Source organism: Lissotriton vulgaris, unplaced genomic scaffold, assembly GCF_964263255.1.
Source record: "Lissotriton vulgaris unplaced genomic scaffold, aLisVul1.2 SCAFFOLD_663, whole genome shotgun sequence".
Taxonomy (NCBI): Eukaryota; Metazoa; Chordata; class Amphibia; order Caudata; family Salamandridae; genus Lissotriton; species Lissotriton vulgaris.
In genome coordinates this window covers 752434-769606 of record NW_028255020.1, presented here as the reverse complement: position 1 = coordinate 769606, position 17173 = coordinate 752434, and the positions used below count along the sequence as shown (strand labels likewise).

Genomic DNA, 17173 nt, shown 5'->3' with positions numbered 1-17173 from the left:
ACAAAATCCCAAACGAAGATAGTGCCACTTTATGCTCTACTCTTTACGCAATTACATGCACATAATATGACCAGAAGGGCATTTTGATGGAAGCAACGTAGTCCTGCAGAATATGTATTCCCCAAACCAAGATGGTGCAATGTTGCGTGAACAGCTGTGCTCAACTGAGCAGGTCACAAGATACTCTTGCAGTGATATTGCAATGGCGTTCAATATGAATAGAAACGCCAAGCCCAGGTGGAAAATAAATATGTTTCTCCCATCACAGGTAGGTCATGCAACACTCCAAACTCTCTTTTCTATATATCCAGGCAGGAAGAAAAGAGCTCCAGATTATGGACTATGAAAAATATCACCCTTCCTTGCCAAAAAGTATGAAGGTTTGTTGAAAAGAATCATTGGTTACTAGCTCTCCAGAAGCTCCTTGCCAATGTTAAGTGGTGAAGTCACCCACACCAGGTAAGATTTAAGGAACAAGTCTTTATTGTAGTATTCAGTGTCACGAACCAACGACGCACTGTCTGCTCCCACAGCATAACTGCCTTTTTCCGTGCCAAGGGAACCTGAAATTTGCTCACATGCTCAACATTCCAGGCCCTGTCAGCAACATCTGAGGGCAGGCAGAACACAAATCATAACAATACTTTGTGTTTTTCAACGTTAGAAAAATATTCAAATTATCATATTGTACATGGAAACATCCTAAATTCATTTCATCCCATGCCAAATTCCCTGCCTCCTTGTAATATCAAAATTACTGGTAGATCTCCAGCCTTTCCCAAATCTTTGAAAAACTTGCTGTCAGATTCTAAGCTGAATCAGTCAATTTTAGGCTTAACGGTTAATAGGACTAAATCTAAGATTTTGAGTCTCACTACATCACAGACACTGGTGCTGGATTTGCAGAATAATGAACTTTTCTGTTGGGCAAGGAATAGTTACAACTAATAATGTGGTGCAAGTCTCTTCTGCATGACCTTATATTCCTACTGCCTTGGTTAGAGATTTTTAGGTAGTACCATTACCACGTAAGGGTTAACCACATATAACCATCACTGCGATGGCTCTAGTTTCACTGCATGGTGCAGTTTCTTCTTCTGGGAGGAGCCATAGTCCACTACTGTGGTGTTTTTGTTACCCTGGGTCGAGCCATTACTTTTCCTGGGTGGAACCAATAGATCCAGTACAGTGGTGCCTATGATTTGATTCCTGGGTGGCGTAATCTCAAATTTTTGGTTGACCTGACAGAACCCTACAGTGGGGTCCTTGCTGATCCCTGGGCTGCACTATCTCTATTTCTGAGATGGCCCCACAGACACACTATTCTGATGTCTATAATTATCCTTAAGTCGTGCCACCTCTGTTTCCAGCTGAACCACAGACAGCCACTACTGTGATGTCCATTTATTTATTCCAAGTTTCCAGCTGAGGGATCAAGGCATGGAATTCCCTTCCTCTTTCTATCAGAGGCATCACAGAGCTGTTTGCCTTTAGGAAGGCCCTGAAAACCTGGCTATTTAATTCATAGAGTGGAAAGTAACCCTGTGATCAGGCCTTAGGAGGACATCTTACATAGCGCCAGGACGCCCTTGGGCAGCAGCGCGCTTTATAAATATCACTAACATAACATACCATAACTTGGGTCCGCTGCTGTGGACCCCTTAGATCCACTACTCTGGGTTCTACAGTCATACCTAGAGGCTAACACTGGATAGACCCAGCACTGTTCCTCATCTCAACATACAAAGTTATTAGAAGAAGCAAACTCCGTATCGTGATATGATAGGTATATGCAAATGTGATTCTATCCTTTAACATTTTTCCACTACACACCATGCTTCAGGTTCAGCACAACACAATTGTTGCGCATCTTAAAATTGTATATACAACACCAAAACTCTTTCACATGGACTACTATAATAAGAAAGCTCTGCCAAACACGCATACCAAAAGGAATAGCTATTTACTCAACCATCCAAAAATTGTTTTAAGCCTCACAGGGCCTAATATAACGGGTATAAATATAGTGATATAATGAAATGCAAAGACAATGTCAGGGCTTAACAGGCACTAAACAAATCACTTTCACACCCATTGTTGCTTTTCAGCGGAGCAAAAATGACACACTTTAGAGTCAAGATGGCAGCAAGACATTTTTAGATTAAACTAAGTGAACACATGCTTCTTAGAAATCTGTTTGTATCCTACATAAAAACTGCTAGACTGTCATTGGTTTGAAAGCAAGACATTTCCAGTTGGATTATTATCTATATTCTTAGCAAAAGGTTCACAAAGCCTACTGGGATGCCAAAGAGAACAGTTTACAAGGGGAGCGGCTGTGGCATGCTAAATGAAGAACATACCTTTAACTGAAACTATTAACGAGGCACTCTAACTAGACATATGTTTTGCGAGCATTTAGAAGCATGAATAGAATTATAAGAATATCAAGTGTTCCTTCAAATATTTTCATGTAAACCATTTTCCTCAGTCAAGCCCTCATACCACAGCCAAATAGAAACATTCAAAGTTTATGAAACTGGAAGGATCCCACACTGGAGAAATAGTTTTTACTGCCCAGAAATAGTAGCTCTCCAGAAAGAATCACAACGGAAGGAGATGGTATTTGATTTCTAAGAAATAACTAGGATTGCAGATTTAAAGAAGCATTTTATTGTAATCAATGTCCTTTACTTCTAAAGAAACGAAAATACATGGCCCAATTTTCTCTTTATTGCTAGCAAATAAACCAAATAGTTGACTTTAAAAATTAGTGCTATTGGCTAGGTACTGGGGGAGGGCGGGGGGGGGGGGGGGGGGGGGGGCGGAGCTGGCTGTGGTTGAATCTTGACGCCACGCTGGCTGAATATGCAAATGTTTTGTATGCTTACTAATGCAACAATAAAACACATTTAAACATAAATATGAGTGTTCTGTGGTACTGCCTTAGAGAATAGAAGATATTCAAGGCCTATCAAAGCTTTAAGGGGAAGCTCAGTGGGAGAGTGGAGGAAAGTGTTAGATACATACCTTTTTCTTATGTCCCTAATTATGGTATTGCTGTTAAACAGGAGAGTTTCCTGGATTGTTTTGCAGTGCCTCATAAGGACAGTCAAGCTTAACACTGCCAGAAACAACAAAGACCACTCAAGTGGCAGAGATGGAGGAGAATCACGTTTTAACTACAGGTTGTGGAAGCAAGATTCCTTGTCAACTATTAACATGGTTGTTGAACACAATCATAAGTGATTTCCTGCCAAGTGGCTGGCACAACATGACCGGAAGAGTGGTCGAGTTAATTTTGAGGGCTGGTTATGAAATGGTGAACAGAGCAACGCAAAGCACAGAGCATGCATCTCATCCAAAAATAAATAAAAGGTGCCTAGGATGAATGTATAAAGGGTAAAATCACAAAAAACCTTTACAGTTTTTACACATCTTTATAAAAATGTGTAAAGTAAATTTTTTTATCACTTAACAAATTTTATCTGGAATGGGGCAGTCCGTTGTGTTGTAATCACAACTTCTAAATCCTGTATTTTAAAGAAAAAAGTGACAAACAAGACGGTACCTGTTCCTTAAGAAGTTGCTCGCAAGCTTCGTGCAATGTACCAGTTTTCGTGGACACAAAAAGGTACTGGTTTTGGAGTGACTGCAAGTGCTGGAGAGCACTGTTCACGTCATTCAAAATGGCATCACACTGCTCCTGAAACCCAGACAGGTAATCCCTCATCTCTCTAGAAAAGTAAAAAAGCAGGTTAGACAAAACTGTTCGAACTGGCCGATTCATATTATTAACTTAATTCTACCATCCGAGATTTCTTACTTCAGTATCCCTCGCATTCGTTCCCACAGTTTTCAGAATGGCCTATCAATATGAGGGACATGGAGAGGGTGAAAGCAGAGCCCACTGGTGGGCATCATTTATTCTGCACATTCCTAAAATCTGTCAAAACCACAACACTTATCAAACACAATGACATGAATATGCTCACAATAAAACATGTGGTTAAAATTGTCTCAGTATAAAAGGAAATTCATGTAATACTGTTAAATATGCATAACTCCAAAACAAATGGCAACATTTCCCATGAACAAACAAGCATTGGCTAAGCCAATAGGTCACATCTTTTTGATCTGTCTGCTTTGCCATGGATTCTTGCCGATGCTACGTAGCGTCGACAAAAAACATTATTGCAATGCAGTGCACCCTGGTGAAAACAAATTGCACAAGGAAGCTGCCAAAACAGGTGGCCATGTCATTTCATATACAGTGGCATGCACACACCTGCGGAATGATGCAGGTGTCATTCTCTTTATTTGCTCATCAAAGATGGCTGTTGCCACCTGGATCGGTAAATTTAAACAAAATTGCATTTTACTTGTGTGAGAGCACATTTTGAACTGTAAAATGGCGAGAGAGAGAGAGCGAACAGCAGGTGAGGGAGCAACTCAGACGTTTGAAGCTGGGGGAGAAAAAACCTTTCATAATAAAGAAAAGCAAGTGAGGGGTGGGGAAAGCAATGGAAAAGTATGGTGGGGGGGCTTGATTGGGCAACACACAGCGATTAAACGAAAGGTAAAGAGGCTACGTTCCAGGGAATGGGTGGTTAAAACAAGAGAAAAGGCAGTACTAAAGAGGGACTACTAAACCTATTGACCAATGAAAAGCCACCATTTACAAAGGACAGTACAGGAGCCAATTGAAAAGATGAGTGAGAGGAGCTTCACGCCCATTTCCTGAATATAGCATGACTCAAAGAGACAGGGCAAGCGCTGTCTAGGCGAGCTCTAAAAACATTTTTTTGCTGATGCAGTGCAGCACTGGACAAAAAAACCTAAATGCAGGATGACCTGCACACTATGGGGGGCTACATTATTTGGTTAGCGTGTGCCTGCATGAAGATATACGTATGCGCTTGTGTGATGATGCATGCACATGCATTTGTGATCATGTGATATATGCGTGCGCATGAGTGATGACATATGGGTGAGCATGCATAACTATGTAGAAGTGTGAATGGTCACCGCAAATGTGAGCACCTTCAAAAGGACGTGGATGCTATTCTTTTTTATTTACCCATTCAAAATGAGCCGGATCAGTAAATAAAAAAAAACAGAAACAGGAACAGCACAAAAGGATTTTTTGTAAAGCGAAAGTGTCAAGGAGCAGCAGATGAATTGAAGCAGTAGGGGTGGAATGAAAAGAAAATTACGCGGGGTGCGAAGAGGAGGGAAAAAGCAGCACACTGAGGGGTGGAAACAGACGAGGGAGAGTGGAAAATGGCAGGGGTGACAGAGGCAGACACACGTGAGAGACTGAGCAGCATAAGAGGGAGAGAGGAACAGGCAGCATGCATGGTGTAGTGCAGTTATTTGGCAGACATGAGGGAGAGAGATGGAAAACACATGTTCTTCAATATGTTTAATCAAAAAAAATAAAGTAGTTGAATAAGAAGCAAGCAAATGAGAGTGACAATAAAAGACAATCAAAGGCAAGTAATGGGTGAACCACTGTAAATTCTTGCCATAATAATAATAATAATAATAATATTTATATGGCGCATAGTTACTTCAGACAAAGTGTCTCAACACTGAGGGTATAGCTCCAGAGGTCAAAACTACAAAGAGTTGCGGAAAGCCAACCTAAATAACCAGATTAAGTTTTGACAAAACAATGGTTTGTTTTTGCCGGTCTTAAATGAAGGGGATAGGAATTCCAAAACTTGGGTGCTAAAAAGCTGAAAGAGCTGCCACTAATGAGAGCTTTCTTCACAGTGGGCCACAGGACAACAAAGCCCCTGCAGATCCGAGGCGCCTGGAGGGAGTGTAAGACTTGATGAAGGGGTGCAGGTAACGGCACCCTTGTTCATAAAAACCCTGTAGCAGTAGCACAGGGCATAAAAAAAAGGCACTTCTTCAAAGGAAGCCAATGCAATTTAGAGCATGCAGAAACCATGGGGGTTCGCCTCTGAAGATTCAACAATAGATGTGCTGAAGAGTTCTGCACTTGCTGAAGTCCCATCAAGCGAAATTGAGATTCTCATAGGTATATGACTTTACAGTAGTTCAGCATGGAGATAACCAGTATCTAGACTACTGTTTTCCTGGCATATTCAGGCAAGAGGCAAATTATGTTTTAAAGAGATTTTAGAATCACAAAACCTTTGCCTGCCAAGGCCGTGATTTGGCTGTTGAATGTAAACTTTTCATCATACCAAATGCCAAAGTCTTTGGCAGCCAGACAGTGTGTGCTGTTTGATAGGCAAGACCTAAAGAGTGACCCAGCAGTGATCTAGAACGCTTCAGATTAATCTCTCTGTTAGACCAGAAAACAAAATGGCATGATGGCGTGAGTCTTGGGTAGAAAGAAAGCAACCGATTCCAGGTAATTCAATTAGTTTCAAATGTGGCAGCTCCACTTTGCATACCCTTATAGCCCTTTTACTTTTAATTGATATGGAATTGAAATATGAAAGGGGCATTTTTCATGCTTGTTTTATTGATTTTAAAGAGGCATTATTGAAAGGAATTAATAAAAATCTATTGCGGCACAAACTCAACAGTTTGGGGATCCCAACCCCACTTTTGTCAGATACACTACTTTGTATTTTGATACATGGACAAGGGTTAGACCAACTATCCAGTAAGACCTGGAATAATAAATAACTTACTTGGAACCCCAGCATTTCACTTTATTTATGGGTGGAGCACTAGAAGCAGAACAATGCTTTCCTACTAAAATAGCTAGACCCTATTGGGAATACTTCAATAAAGACAATACCGTTTTGATTGAGCGAACAAAGGTCAGACTGCAGAGATGTTTCATGGCTCTGAGCGGATAAAATCAACAGCCTGAGAGTCAATCTCCTAAAAACTGGTATTGTCTTATTTGCTCGGAAAAGAATAGTGGCTGTTAGATAATAAGCCAATTAATAGGATTCCTTGTTACTGTTTCTGGGACTCTGGTTTGAAAGTAAAGAACATTTTAAACCCCATTTGTCTGCAATGCAGACTAAGGCAGTTGTACTGACAGTGGTACTTAAACAATCATATCTTAACTTGATGAGCCCAACAATTGACTAGATTGGTAAAAATATTACAAGTATATTTTTGTCATCATAAACCTACTGACTTGCAGAGTTCATCAGTGAAGTAGATAATATACTAGATTCGTAGCCTAGACCCAACTTCAATTAGAATTTAGGGCTGTTAGGCAGTCAGTGGCCACAAAGGCATAAGTCTCAAAGTACTGTCAGATTTGAGGTGGACGTGCTTTAGTCAAACTTTTAGAAACGCTGTGGAGTCAATAAAAATCAAGGCTAACTTAGCGGTACATAGCCTCATTAAAATTGTTTTATATTGAGGAGTCTAGCTACAACTTTATTGTTTTAGTGCTTGACTACGATTCTTTAGTGTTTTAATGATTAGTAATAATGATAACAGATTTTTGCCATAAAGGTATCTACACCGTGACATATATTTTGACCCGGCTGATTAATTGGATAAGATTGATTGCTGATATTTCATTTGCACCCACGTGACAAACTTCAATTTTACTTTCTGTATACAAGGAATCCTGCCAGAGCTTAAATTAATTTTAATTATTATCATTTGCACAACCTTGGTTTTTATTTGCTGTGGTTTTTATTAACTAATAAAAAACATCTTTAACTGAAATAGTCTATTCTATGGACATTGTACTATTATCTTTTATTTTGCTTTCTTCAAGCTGCTGAAATGTTACATGCATTTCCTTTTGTATTTAAAAGCATAGAGTATGATTTAAAAAATGTCAGCGCACTTGTAATATTAACTTATTCACACACCCTGGTGGGATAATTTGAATAGATATTACTTTTGTGCCGCCCTGGGCACACTGCTCACAATTTCTTTAAGTGTTCTTATTTTTTTTGTTCCGTGTGCCATTTTCTATACGCTTTCTCCATGACTCTTCTTTGTTTTAATTGTCTGTGTACATGAATACAGTTAGACATAGCAACCTTAGTGCGGTTTTCCACCTTACTTTTTTCCTTCCGACCTCCAGTTTTGCCAACTTCTTTTTTGCTGGCCTTGATACAAGGCCTGGGCAGTCAATTCTATGTCAGGACCGGAGGCTTCAGATTATGCTATATCTTCCTTCGCTTTATTAACATAAAGACTCCACAGCAGCTTAGGAAAAGATATATAATAGTAACAAAATGCTTTAAGACAAAGCATTGACGGAACGTTCAACAGATCAAAACAACAACTCCCAAGAGTCTCTTTGTATAATGACAGTCCATAGTCCTTCCACTCTGTCCATCACCGCTATAAATCCGGCCTTCTCTTCTTCTTCCTCCTCTTTCTTCGCTGCTCCCGCAGCCAGATAAGTGCTTTTCATGTTTTTTCCTTTCGGTGTTTGCTGATTGTATTGTGTGTACGATCGTTGGGGGACTCACTCCATGGTTTATTCCCTTGCAGAGTCCCCGGTCGCGGGAACGCTCTATCGTTCCTACGCGATCTTTCTTTCCCACTTGTGTGCGGTGTGTAAGTAAGCCGCCAGGGGGCGCCCTGACGTCTCGCCGACCCTTCGGCGCGCCTCCGCAGTTACAGGGGCCGCGCCGTGGAGTCTGCTTGCGCAGGAGCCAGCCCTCGCGTACCCCTCTGACACCTGGTGCTCCGGGTCTGTACCTCCCTGCTCCTGACGCCCCGTTGGGGTCTGTATTGCGGCTCTGACCGCGTGAAACACCTTCAGGTGAACTTTGTGCACCTCTTTGATCGAAGTGTGGCTTAGCACGCTTGAGGGGTGCGGAGACCCGGTCCCGGCGAGGAGGGTCTGCGCGCTGGGGGATTGGTGCAGCCCACCTACCACGTCAGTTGGCCCAAAAACGTGATCGCAGCCAGTTGGCCTGCCCATATCCGAGACCTATCTCGACTGCCACCCTACAGGGTGCCCCGGATTTACCCCTGTGCTTCAGGATGGAAGGGGAGTACGAGGAGGAACCCTACCCCTATCTGCAGGACGACGAATTTTACCAGACGGTGGACAATTCGATTTACCGCTGCGTGACGGAGGTGGTAGGACCTATGGAGGACCGCCTCTCCGCCCGCATCGTGGAAGAGTGCGCAAAGCTGGCATCAGCGCACGTGCCTCCGACCCTCGATCTCCCAGGGACGTCCGGCGGGTTGCCACCCGCCCGAAGAGGCCTTGTAAGGAAGGGCCGTCATCGGAGGCCCAAGGAGTGGACAGGGGCGCGTTTGAGCGTCTTCGGGACGCCTTCCTGGCGAAAGCAACGGCGGTGCCCCCTGCTCCCTTGGTGGATCCTGGTGCTTCGGGGGACGTGTCGACGGCCCCCGCTTCTCCTGTGTACGACTCTCCAGACACCGATGACGACGGGGAGTCGACCTGATCTTGGCTTCCGGCGTCCTCTGCCAAGGAGATGCCACGGGATGAGTCGGGCATGCTGGACACGGACGAGATCGTCCACCCCCGCTCCGCGGCTTGGACACCGGGGGAGACAGTGGCTAAGTTTGTAGCGGGCAGGCTGCGCAAGCCCCTGGAGAAGGAGGCGAGGGGTTGCCTGCGTGGGGAGTGCCCTAGGCCGACTTTGGAAGGCAAGGTGGCCATGACCCCGGAGTTGGATGCCAAGATGGCCACCTTCCTGGCGAAATTTATGAAGGATCCCAGGAAAGGCATCGATCGGTCCTGGCGGGCCTGCCAGGATAAACTGCTGGATGCGGTTGGGCCTGCCACGAAGATCCTCGATATGGCGGAGGAGGCGAAGGCGAATGGCACCGTCATTTCTCCGGAGGTGCTTTCGAATTGGGCCCAGAGGGTGATCGTGTTCTTGGGCAACGCCAACTGCGCCCTATCTACAGAGAGGCGGCGTTCGCTCCTGATCAAATTAGACCCGAAGTTGGGAGACCTGGCCTCGTCGGAGGCGGGTGCTGTGGCCCAGGGAGGCCTCTTTGGCGAACCCTTCATCAGGGAGCTGGGCAAGTTCGTGAACACGTTCACGTCGCTGGATAAGGCCCAGTCCAGCATTAAACGGGTGTTTCACCAACGTTTCTCCGGAGGGGCCGGTTGCGGTAGGGGCCGCGCGATCGGCCGTGGCCAGCAGACCAACAATAAAGGACAAGGCTCCGGAAGAGGCCAATACCAGACCCCTGCGAACTTTAACAACTTCTACCCCACCAGAGGGCAGCGCTTCGGCGGCAGAGGGTTCAGGAAGAACTCCGGACAAGGAAATGCCCCCGGTAAGTGTCCTTTGTTTGGATCAAGTTCCAATTGAGGGGCGGCTGGCAACATTTTACGAGGAGTGGGAATTGCTCACTGCCGACGCTTGGGTCTTGCAAACTGTACGTGGGTTCCACATAGAATTTTACGACCAGCCCACACAAGCGATGCCCCCGCGCCCAATGGTCTTTTCAGAGTCCGACGCGCGGTTGATAGACGGGGAGGTCTCGGACTTGCTCCGCAAAGGGGCCATCCGTCTATCAACGCGTCACCCGCACGGGTTCCTCAGCAACGTCTTTTTGGTGGACAAGACAGATGGGGGCAAGAGACCTGTGATCAATCTCAAGGAATTCAATGGGTGGTTGGTCTATCGACATTTCAAGATGGAGGGTATACACCTCCTTCGAGACGTACTCCTCCCTCGGGATTGGATGGTGAGACTGGATCTCAAGGATGCCTACTTGGTCGTCCCCATCCATCCCCCACATCGTCGTTTCCTTCAATTCCTATGGAACGGCAATGTGTTCGAGTTCACCGCGCTGCCGTTCGGTCTGTTGTCGGCCCCATGGTGCTTCACGAAGGTTCTCCACCCGGTAGTGGAGTTTCTCAGAAGTCAAGGGGTCCGTATGTTGGTGTACTTGGACGACATCCTCCTCATGGGGCAGTGCCCGGAGGTGTTGGCGGGCCAGCTGCGGCAAGCTGTCCGTCTCCTCCAGAGACTGGGGTTCGTGATCAACGGCTCCAAGTCGGTTTTGGTTCCCACTCAGAAGATCGTCTTCTTAGGTTTCGTGGTGGACTCGGTGCAGGCGGTCTTGAGCCTGCAGGGTCGGAAGGTCGCGAAAATACAACACCTACTTCGGCAGACGATCGCGAGGGATCGCGAGGGATCGCACGTCCCTGCGCCATATCGCCAAGGTGGTAGGGCTTCTCTCGTCCTCCATCCAGGCGATTTTCCCAGGCCCACTGCATTACAGGGCTCTCCAGCGCTTGAAGGCGCAGCACCTGCGTCGTGGGATGAGTTACGATCAGTGGGTCCCCCTCACAGACGAAGTGAAGGAGGAACTGTCCTGGTGGCTGTCTCACATGGAGGCATGGAATGGTCGGGCGATCTTCGGTTCGGCCCCGGACCTGATCATAGAGTCAGACGCCAGCAGGTCGGGCTGGGGCGCCCGGTGCGGGGATTTTTCCACCGGCGGCGCCTGGTCTTCAGAAGAACAACGATTGCATATCAATTGTTTGGAGCTCCTGGCGGGCTCTTTCGCGGTCCGTTGTTGGACCAAGGATTCTGTCAAGGCCTGTGTCCTTTTGCGGATGGACAATGTTTCGGCGGTTCGTTATGTGAACCATCTAGGGGGTCCTCGTTCCTGCACTTTGGCGGATCTGGCGAAGGACTTCTGGGACTATTGCCTGTCACGTCACATTGCGGTGACAGCGGAATATCTACCGGGTCAGTCCAACCAAGTAGCGGATTGGCACTCCAGACACCTCAGGGACGCCAGCCAGTGGAAACTGGATCCAGAGGTCTTCCGGTGGTTACAAACTCTCTGGGGTCCCTTTTCAGTGGACCTGTTTGCGTCCCGTCTCGACCACCAGCTGCCGCGTTTTTTCAGCTGGAGGCCGGACCCTCTGGCGGAGGCCACGGACGCCTTTCTGCAGGATTGGAGTCGGGAACAGCCGTTTGCGTTTCCCCCGTTCTCCATGATAATGCGAGCGGCGGCCCAAATACGCCGCCAGGGAGCGGAGTTGGTGTTGGTTACACCGCTCTGGAGGTCTCAAGTGTGGTTTCCGGTTCTTCTGGAACTTTCTTGGGATTTTCCAATCCTACTCCCCCTGTTTCCTCTGCTCCTGACAAATCCGGATCAGGAACCGCATCCTCTCATCACGCAGAGCTCTCTCCGCCTCGTGGCGTGGAGGCTCTCAGGAGACGCTGGTCGCTCCCAGGCATTTCGGGGTCTGCTGAACACTTGCTCTCCAAAGCATGGGCCGATAGTACGACGAAGCGCTACAGATCCGCTTGGCTTAAGTGGATGCGTTGGTGTCTACGAAGGGATTTGGATCCCTTGGTCGCAGGCCTCGTTCCCGTGCTGAATTTCCTGGCTCACCTAGCCGACAAGGGCTTGGCCTATAAAACGATCAATGCTATTCGATCGGCGATTTCGGCAGGCCATGACAACATCGATGGCCACCCAGTAGGGGAACATCCTTTTGTTTGCCGGCTTCTGCGGGCTATTCGCCTCGCGTTGCCTCCTGAACCCAGGTACTCCGTCCTTTGGGACGTCAATTTGGTTCTGAACTTGTTCTTGTCCTGGCCGGCAAATTCCTATCTGTCTCTTAAGGAACTGTCGGCGAAGTTGGCCATGTTGTTATGTTTGATCTCTTGCAGACGCGTCTCTGATGTGCGCGCGCTGGATGTCTCTGCACGCATTTTTTCCCCGGATGGGGTTACTTTTACCGTGGGCCGACACACTAAAACGTCATCGCGATCCATTTCCTATCCAGCTTTTCTTGACACTCCTAAGTTGTGTATTGTGCAATGCCTCAAAGCATATGAGGATCTGACCTTGGATTTGCGCCCTCCGGGCGAGCGTCAGTTGTTGATTGCCCTGCAAAAGCCACACAAAGCTGTCTCCTCCCCCACTATTGCTCGGTGGGTGCGGTGGGTCATGCAAGAAGCGGGCATCAATACTTCTCTCTTTGGAGCACACTCCGCCAGGGGGGCCATGGCCTCTAAGGCATTCTCAGTGGGTGCTCGCTTGGAGGACCTAATGCGAGCGGCGGATTGGTCCTCGGATTCCACCTTTAAGAGGTTTTATTTTAAGCCGGTGGTGGATTTGGCCCAGTTGGTGGTAAGTAAGCTTTGAACTAGCATAATCTGAAGCCTCCGGTCCTGACATAGAATCGAAATTTGCCTAGCTTACGTAACGGTAAGTTTCAATTCTATTAAGGACACGGAGGCGAGGATTATCCCACCCAGGCTACAGTGGTGTCTCTACCCACCCGTATGGCAGTAAGTAAAGCGTTTTCCTTTACATTGTCTGTACTGTATTAGTCACTGAATGCTCCTCGCCTTATTGTTGCATTCCTGGGCCACCTCGCTGATGCTGTTTCTTTTTCGACAGGCAACGAGGGTGCTAAGCAGGATCAATGAGGTTCAGGCGTGATCTGCGCGAAGAAAGAGGAGGAAGAAGAAGAGAAGGCCGGATTTATGGCGGTGATGGACAGAGTGGAAGGACTATGGACTGTCATTATACAAAGAGACTCTTGGGAGTTGTTGTTTTGATCTGTTGAACGTTCCGTCAATGCTTTATGTCTTAAAGCATTTTGTTACTATTATATATCTTTTCCTAAGCTGCTGTGGAGTCTTTATGTTAATAAAGCGAAGGAAGATATAGCATAATCCTCGCCTCCGTGTCCTTAATAGAATTGAAACTTACCGTTACGTAAGCTAGGCAAATTTCGATTCCGTTTCGCTTGCGGAATTTGGGTAATTTCGCATTCCGCGGAGAACGCGAAATTGGCCAAAATTCTGCATTCTGCGACATCGCAAAATTTTTTTGCTTGTTCACGATCTCAAAATGCTTGTTTGCAAGATATTTCCGCCGGAGCATGCAAACAGCGATTGGGAACAGGAAAAAAGCATCACGAACAAGCAATTCCGCGTGTTTGCGAAATGTCTGGGTGTTCGCGGACATTTTTTAATAGTATCGCGGAGATTTGCGTAACGCGATTACGCCAATTACGCCCACCCCTTCTTGATACTCGGGAATAACACGAACACCCAGAAAGGAGCGGCTGTTGCTCACCCCTCTTATTTATTTTTGTAATTTTTTTAAAACCAGAAAATGTATCATCAATTCCCAAACTGGTTCAAAGAAGCATTCAACACTAAAATATAGCGCTAAACAATGTATTTGAGTAACTATGCGCTATTTCACTTAATTTTCCTGAAATTTCATATCATTATGTGAAAGCACATTTCCTACATCATTAGGATGAATCCCTCTGTCATTTTGGAGGTGTGGCATATGTTTTTTCTTTGTTTAAAGACACCCCCTTTCACTTTCCATCCATCACAATGCCATTCTCTGTTTGTGCTGAAAGACTGTGGAACATGTTCGTGTATGACGGGGTACCAGAATCAGGATGCAAAAAGATCATTTTAACAGCAGCAAGGAACTAAAGGGTGGGGAGTCTAGGGTACTGAAAGACATGCATGTATTTTGGTCAAGGGACCCATGATTGCATAGCTGCTCAGCCACCAGAAAGTTAGGGTGTAGCAGTCACTGGACATTTGTGGATCCGATGGCAAAGACAAATGTGCCACTACTGGTTGGACGTCTTCCTTTGATGGAAGCCTAAATAGTGAAAGCGTAGTTGGAGTCTTATGTTTGACTGCTTTTCTGTTATTACACTGCCTGTTAGATCTGGCATCCTTGGTGTGGTTTTCCCCCTAACTTTTTGCCTTAAGACCTCCTGTTTGAGGAATTCGTTTTTTTGCTGGCATTAGGATTCTGCGCACTTTACCACTGCTAACCAGTCCTAAACTGCTTGTACTCTCGCCTTAAAAAAATTGTAGAATTGGCTTATACCTAGTTAGCACATTTAATTTACTTGTATGTCCCTAGTAAAGTGGCACATTATGTGGCTAGGGACCATAAATTAAATGCTATAGGGGGCCTGCAGCAGTGATTGTGCCATTCACTTAAGTAGCACTTTACACTAAGAACAAGCCTGCCATTGCAGCCTGTGAGTGCAGTTTGAAATTGCCATTTTTAATTGACAAAATAAATCTTTTGCATGGCCCAAACCTTCCCTTTTAATACATCTAAGTCCTGGTAATGAACTCTTAAATTCGTTTTTTACTACTGCAGGGCCTACCTCTCGCATTGGATGACATTGAGGTTTCCTTATTACATTTAATAAGCTGCAATATCCAAATGGGAATAGGTGGACAGTTCATGTTTGGTGTCTTTGGAATTGTAATGAAAAACCCTAACTTATGCTGAAGCTGGATTTAAAATTTTAATTTAAAAAATGGCACTTTCCTGCCTTAGCCATTTGGTGCCTGCAGCCTGTCCCTGGGTCACATGACTGGGTGCAGTTGACAGTTGGGCTTTGTGCATTCCTCCTAGACAGCCACACACAATAGGGAACTTGGGTGTCCCTGGATGGGTTATCACTGGCAGGGTGGGAGGGAGAAGCTGGGCACAGCCCCACTCACACTTGAATAGGCTGGCTTGCCTCCACAGAAAGCGCTGCATATCACCTGTAGTTAGTCTGGAGCCAGGGCACTTCAAAAGCAAACCACTAGAAGCTTCTCCCCACTTCAAAGGCACAAGAGCATATAAATACTGGACTGCAGACACCAACTCTTCAGTACACTTCTAGACCTGTAGATACTCTGCCAGGAAGGACTGCTGTGCTTCTCAAAGGACTGCCACTCTACTGAACTGCTGCCCTGTTGTGCTGATCTGCTGCCTGCTTTCCATTTGCCTGGGTGAGAAGGACTGTAAATGCATCTCTGGCATCCAGAACTCTACAGTGACTCCAAGGGCTAGTTGGCTGGCCTGCTGATCTGAAGCCTCAGGGACATAATAGGCTTCCAACAAATCTGCACCTGCCCTCTGTGAGACTACCCTGCCAAATGGTGCCACCCGAGTTTTGGATGGACCCTTGGAAGTGGGCTTAAGGTGCTCAGTCAGCCTGTGTGGATCCAGCGGAACCGACAACTCTTCTGCAGTGCGGTACAACCCCAAGCAGAACCAACACATAGCTGAATACGTGGATGATCCAGATCCACACCGACCCCAAGACCACCCTCAGAGGAACCCTCATCTACAGACCCGGGCCCACGTACACACTTCAGCGATACCATCGCCGACTTCATCAGCCCGCATGCCATAGCCACATCAGAATACATCCTCCTAGGGGACCTGAATTTTCACCTAAAGAACAATAACGACAACACCAACACCACCCTGCTCGACAAACTCGCCAACCTCGGACTCAAGCAACTGGTGAACACCCCCACCCACTATGCAGGACACGCGCTCGACCCCATCTTCTCCACCAGCAACCACGTCTCCTTCAGCCACTCCACCGGCCTACACTGGACCGACCACAGCTGCATCCATTTCACCTTCAAGAAGACTACCTCCCACCACCGCCTGCAACAGATCCCCCGCAGAAGCTGGAGCAAAGTCACCACAGACCAGCTAACCACATCACTGAGCCAGAATCCACCAACCGACACCTCTGACACCAATGACGCAGCCCGCAACCTCGCACAGTGGATCACCAACTGCGCCGACGCCCTTGCTCCACTAAAGAACCCACCAGGCAAGACCGGCAACAGGAAAACCACATGGTTCACAGACACCCTCAAAGAATCAAAGAAATCCTGCCGAACTCTCGAGAAAACCTGGCGCCAAGAGCAAACAACAGAAAACATGACTGCTCTCAAGAACGCCACTCGCAAACACCACCAGCTGATCCGCACCACCAAAAGGACATCGCTCAAAGAGCGACTGGACAACAACACTCACAACAGCAAGGAACTCTTCAGCATCGTAAGAGAACTCTCTAATCCCAACGCCAGCAACAATGACATCACACCATCGCAAGACCTCTGCAACTCCCTCGCCACGTTCTTCTACCGCAAGATCGCCGAAATACACAACAACTTCGGCACCCAGACTCTGCCTCCACTCACCAAACCAACGCCCCCCACCAGCACCCTCAGCGCCTGAAGCCCCATCAGCACTGAAGACAACTCCCAAGTCATGAACACCATCCTCTCCGGCTCCCCCTCTGACCCATGCCCTCACCACATCTTCAACAAAGCCGGCGCCATCATTGCATCCAACCTCCGGAACGTCCTAAACAACTCCTCCACGTTCGCCACCTTCTCAGAGAGCTGGAAACACGCAGAGATCAACGCCCTTCTGAAGAAAC

The 17173-nt window shown here is 46.7% G+C and overlaps 1 protein-coding gene across 1 annotated transcript in view; it reads right to left on the bottom strand.

Annotated features, from left to right (window-relative positions):
- LOC147659349 (conserved oligomeric Golgi complex subunit 3-like) overlaps positions 1-17173 on the bottom strand; it is a 258308-nt gene that overhangs the window by 183069 nt on the left and 58066 nt on the right. Inside the window, exon 4 of the mRNA XM_086951828.1 lies at positions 3572-3737. Coding sequence (XP_086807954.1) covers positions 3572-3737 — 166 coding nt within the window. The remainder of the gene's footprint in view (positions 1-3571; positions 3738-17173) is intronic.